The 4,963-nt window shown below is 47.7% G+C and overlaps 1 protein-coding gene across 1 annotated transcript; it reads right to left on the minus strand.

The window, feature by feature from the left end:
• Positions 1-3,516: 3,516 nt before the first annotated feature.
• LOC110798039 (uncharacterized) lies at positions 3,517-4,158 on the minus strand. Its single transcript, XM_022003167.2, has one exon. It carries the CDS (start codon positions 4,156-4,158, stop codon positions 3,517-3,519), a length of 642 nt encoding a protein of 213 aa, XP_021858859.2.
• Positions 4,159-4,963: the final 805 nt, after the last annotated feature.

Here is a 4,963-nt window from a genome sequence, read left to right on the forward strand (position 1 = left end):
GAGTGTTCTTGGATTCTTGTTCAGTGTTCTTGAGGCTTTAGACGATTTGCCTAGACTTCTCATCAGATCGATCATTTTGGTAAGTTCTTTATCAAAAATTCTTGTTTTTCTGCATGCTTGTGGGTCTTCTTCTCTTGTCGTTTATAGTATCTTGGGGAGGCGTCTTGTTGGTTTCGATGCTCTTTTCTTTATTTTTGCTAAAGTCAGACGTCCTGTTCCTTATGCAGGACGGCATGGCTCGAATTAGGCAAACGGCCAACGTGGGTGCATGGGCAGCACCACGAGAGAAGGACAATAGGGTTCCTTTTTCGAACCCGTCTCAGGGAGATAGGAGTGGAGTCAACTCCTCTCGTCATTCACGAGACGGAGCCGTAAGGGTGGCTCATTCTTCTAGGCGAAGGAAAAGCGTGGCTTGCCGTCCTCGCGTTTCGCGCGAGGATTTTGAAGATGACTCCTCTAGCTCTTCCGACGAGGAGTTTGCAAAAAATCTTCCTCCTATGGTCCGGGGGAGAGAAGATGTCGATTTTTTTTCCTTCTGACATCTTTCTCAGCATGAAATGGCTGAGGTATCTGAGGGAGCAAGGACACGATTTTGAGCGTTTTCTGCTTCTGCCCCCAGGCTTTAGTCTTAGGAGCCCTCGGCCCCATAATTCTGTGGACCAACTCTCTCAAGGAGAGGTCGATGTCTACACGGCTGCCTTTAGATTGGGCCTTAGGTTTCCTTTGCATCCCTTTGTGATGGACGTCCTGGAAGTATATGATATTGGCCTTGCTCAGCTGACCCCTAACTCTTGGGCAAACATTTTCGGGTTTATTGCCAAGTGTGCTTTGAGCGACATCACTCCTTCTTTTCCTGCTTTCCTCCGACTTGTAGTGATTGCCCCTTCCTCTCGCTCTCCCCAAGGATGGTTCACCCTTTACAGCTGTCGGGGATATAAGACGATAGTGGGTAAGACCTCTAGATGGGTTTGGTGGAGGAAGAAGTGGTCTGTTGTTCGAATGGAGGACCTCTCCCTTTCAAGGCGTCTTTCTAGGTGGAACCATCGACCCCGCTATTTATCTAGGGATGACGCCTTCCCCCGCCTTTCGTCAAGGGATTGGGGACTCATAAAGCCCTTATTTCAGGCCGAGATGTATCGGTTGTCTTCAAAGAGCCATGCATGGGTGCCTAACGCTTGGCTTCCCCATGTGGGCCAGTTCACCAACATAGTTTTCCTTTCGGCCGTCGGTCTTTGTCCCTATTTGAGTAGAGGTAGTTTCCCATAGATTTTCATTCGACACCTTTGTTCTTTTTCTTCTACTAACTCCCTTGGTTCTGTAGATTCTGCCATGGATCGTTTATCCTCCGAGGACAAGGACGTAGTGGACGTACCCACTTGGTTGTCTGAAGTGTATACTGAGGACATTCTCAAGGCCGTGGAGGCCAAGAAGAAGGACTCCTCCAAGAAGTCCGACGAGGGTGCCTCTGGTGACATTGCCAAGGTATATATTTTTTGCCTTTAATATGCTTTTGTATTCTTTTCAGATCTAGACTTGGTCGTTTTACTTGTTGCATTTTTTAGGAGCCCACTTCGTCGGCTACGAAGAAGCGTCCTGCGTCTTCGACGGCGGCTCCCAAGCCAAAACGACCTTTCTTTAAGAAGCTGAGTACCGCCGACGCTACAACGAAGCCGTCGCTGGCAAAACCATCTGCTCCTCTGGCTGGGGAAGAGGTTCCCCTTTCCCAGGCGTCTATCCCTCTGCCTGAGCACAAGGAAGTCTCTCCCCAGGTGGGCACCAAAGGAGATTTTGCGGCCCAGGCGGCTGCTGACGAAGTAGCGACCGACCAGGCTGATGCCGCTGGAGCTACCACTTCGTCTAAGGAGGGCAAGGGTAAGGGCAAGGAGATTGACGCTCCTTCTGCTGGTGACGCCTCCATGCCTCCTCCTGCTCCGTCGAGTGGTTAGTGTTTCTATTCTTTTAATCTGTCATGACAACTTGGTATTGTATGGTATTTAATATCTTTGACATTGATTTAGTTGATATGTTCAAACGGATGTGGCGTGCTGAGGTGGCGAACATCCCCCCGTCAGACGGTTTTAGCTCAGAGGCAAAGGATAAGATCCTTTCGGACGTCTATGCGGCCATTCCTGAGGAGTATGTGAGGTCGCTTCCCGGGATTGACTTGGGGCACTTTGGGTCCATTCAGTCTCTCGTACTCGATGTGAGATACTTATTCATGGTCTTTTTTTTTTTTTTTTTTAAACTCTATTTTGGTCTCGGCAGCTCTTCATCCGTTGTGCCGAGAGTAGGCACTACCTCTTTGATATGCATACAGAGATGCTCAAGCATAAGGACCAGATTGAGAATCATGTGAAGTATGATGAGAGGACAGCCAGATTGATCAACGTGGACGCGGACAAGAAGATTAAGTCCGAGATGGACGCTCTGAAAAAGGCTGAGGAGGACGCCCAGAATTATGAAAAGAAATTGCTAGATCATGAGTAGAGGTTGGCCGTGCTGAGGAAGGAGTATTCCTCGGTCTCGGAGCGGGTGACCAATTTCTCCTCCAAAGTGGACGCCTTGGAGGGTCAGCTTAAGGCTACGCAGGGCGAGATTGAAGCCGTGCGCAGAGAGGCGGCGAGCTCTTTCAAGTTAGGCGAAGAGTCCATTTTGGAGAATGCTCGAAGGGCGTGGGATCAGTCTATGGATGGAAAGAACTTTTCCTGGTTTAAACGTCGTATCTCCTACCAGATGGCCGTCTCGACGGCTAGACGCCTTGGCCTGGATCCCCCTGAATTTGTTAGCGAGGGGGAGGATGAGGACATGGAGGAAGAAGAAGTGAACTCCCCAGAAGGCCAAGACGTTCAGGACGGGAGTTCCACCGCCCCTCATCCTTAAGTAGCTTTTTGTGCAATTGGTTTGACTGGCGCCGTGGGCGCTTGTAATAACTTTGGTGCCTTTTTGGCATTTATTTGTTTTTGGTTTGTTTGCGCCATGAGCGCATGTATAAACATTTTGTGCCTTCGTGCACTTGTTTTATTTTAATTCTATTTCAGTTCGTTACTGATTTCGTAGGAATTCTTTTTATGGGTCCATTTGATGGACGGGAACCTCAGTGTTTTAGGTGATCATCCTAATTTGAGGCGCTAATCTAGGCCACTTCTCAGGCCATCAACCAATTATTCTTTTTTAGACGCCTTCCAAGGAGGAGGCGTCATGTTGAATGTTTGCTCTTGTTGAGTCTTTCTTTGCGTTTTTGTTAGTACATGGTACTTTTAGGGCCGTCGTTTGTTTAGTAAATATTGACGCCACCGTTTGGAGTTTTTTTTTTGTGGGGTTCTCCACCCCTTAGTGTTTTATGGTTTTGCTGAGACTTGTATTTGTCAGATAAGAAAACATTCATTTTACTAAGTTGCAAACTAAACTCACCGCGTCGTAGGCGGGCATTTACAGGCCGTTTTGTAGGCTCTAGTACAATAGTTAGGCCGTTTTGTAGGCTTAAGTTACATGAGTTATCCTAATGACATTCTATTTTCAGCCACTTTCCTCTATCTTAACAGTTTCTGTTTTGGCTGGTTTACTCTCCTTGGCGGCTGGCAGTTCGTCTTCGTGCTTTCTTTTGCCTCTGGCTTCGGCGGAATCTTGCTTCCATGCTGACGGGTTGAGGGTGGTGAGGTAACAGTCTCTAGCTTGTTGTTGGTCTCCATGTATGGTGCCTATCGCCCCATCATCGCACACAAACTTCAAAAGCATCAGATGGGTGACGACTACGGCTTTAATCTTGTTCAAGGTGGGTCGTCCCAGGATGACATTGTATGCTGTTAAGTCCTTAATAATCAGGAAATTCACGTCCATCTTCCGTCCATTTTTCCTGTCCCCAATTCGAACCGGCAGAGTGATGACGCCCACATGGTGTATGGTGCTCCCTCCGAAACCAATGATGGGATAGTGTATACTATCCATGGTTTTGGGATCATGTGCTAGGCGATTGAGGCATTCCAGGCTCATTATGTCGGATGAGCTTCCCGTATCTATTAGGATACGCTTTACCCTCATATTGGATATCTTGAATTCGACCACAAGAGGATCATCATGCGGAGTGGCTATTCGCCCACCATCCGACTCACATATCTCTATCCGTGGGAATGTATCAAAAGGTGACTTTGCTGACAGCATTACTTACCCCAGGCGGCGAGCATAATCTTTCTGCCCCCTCATGGTGGGTCCTCCAGCGGCTGGTCCTCCAGATATGACGGCTACAAACCCCCCTTCGCTGTGCTGTCCCTCCGCAGGTGAGACAGGTGACTTGTTCTTTTTGTATTGGTTTTTTCCAAAGCTGTGAGCATTCTTCTGTAAATAGTTCTTGAGATGTCCTTTGGAGGCCAGGCCGTCTAGGGCCCTTTTCAAGCTTCTACAGTTCTTTGTTTCATGTCCTATGTCCTCATGGAACTGGCAATACAACTTGGGGTCTCGACTCTCAGCAGGAGATTTCATGGGGAAAGGTCGTTCAAGGTCAAACCTGGTTCCGACGTCTTTCAGCATCGTGAGGAGATCTGTGTTATACTCAAAATATTCTCTTTCTTGTGGACGCTCTCTCTTGTGTCCAGGAGAGTTGACATCATGTTCTTTTGAGAGGGCCCATGTGCCATTTACTCGTGGGGATTTCCGGTCCATTTTGTCTTTCTTTCCTGAGGAATCTGTTGTTTCTCCAATCCTTCCTTCCTTTGACGCGCTGCATATTTATGTTGTATGGATAAATGCTTCAGCTTCGTCCAAAACCTCGGCCATAGTTCTCATGCTTTTCTTGACCAAGTCAAATTTAAAGGATCCCTTCTTCAATCCTCTGATAAAATTATCGAAAGAGACGCCATCAGGAAAATCTGGGATCTGTCCGGCCCCTAGGTTGAAACGCTTCACATAGCTTCTTTGTGATTCATCTTTCCCCTGTTGAATTCGTCCCAAATGCATACTCGTTTTCCTT

This window comes from Spinacia oleracea, chromosome 2 (assembly GCF_020520425.1).
Source record: "Spinacia oleracea cultivar Varoflay chromosome 2, BTI_SOV_V1, whole genome shotgun sequence".
In the NCBI taxonomy this organism is placed as follows: domain Eukaryota; kingdom Viridiplantae; phylum Streptophyta; class Magnoliopsida; order Caryophyllales; family Amaranthaceae; genus Spinacia; species Spinacia oleracea.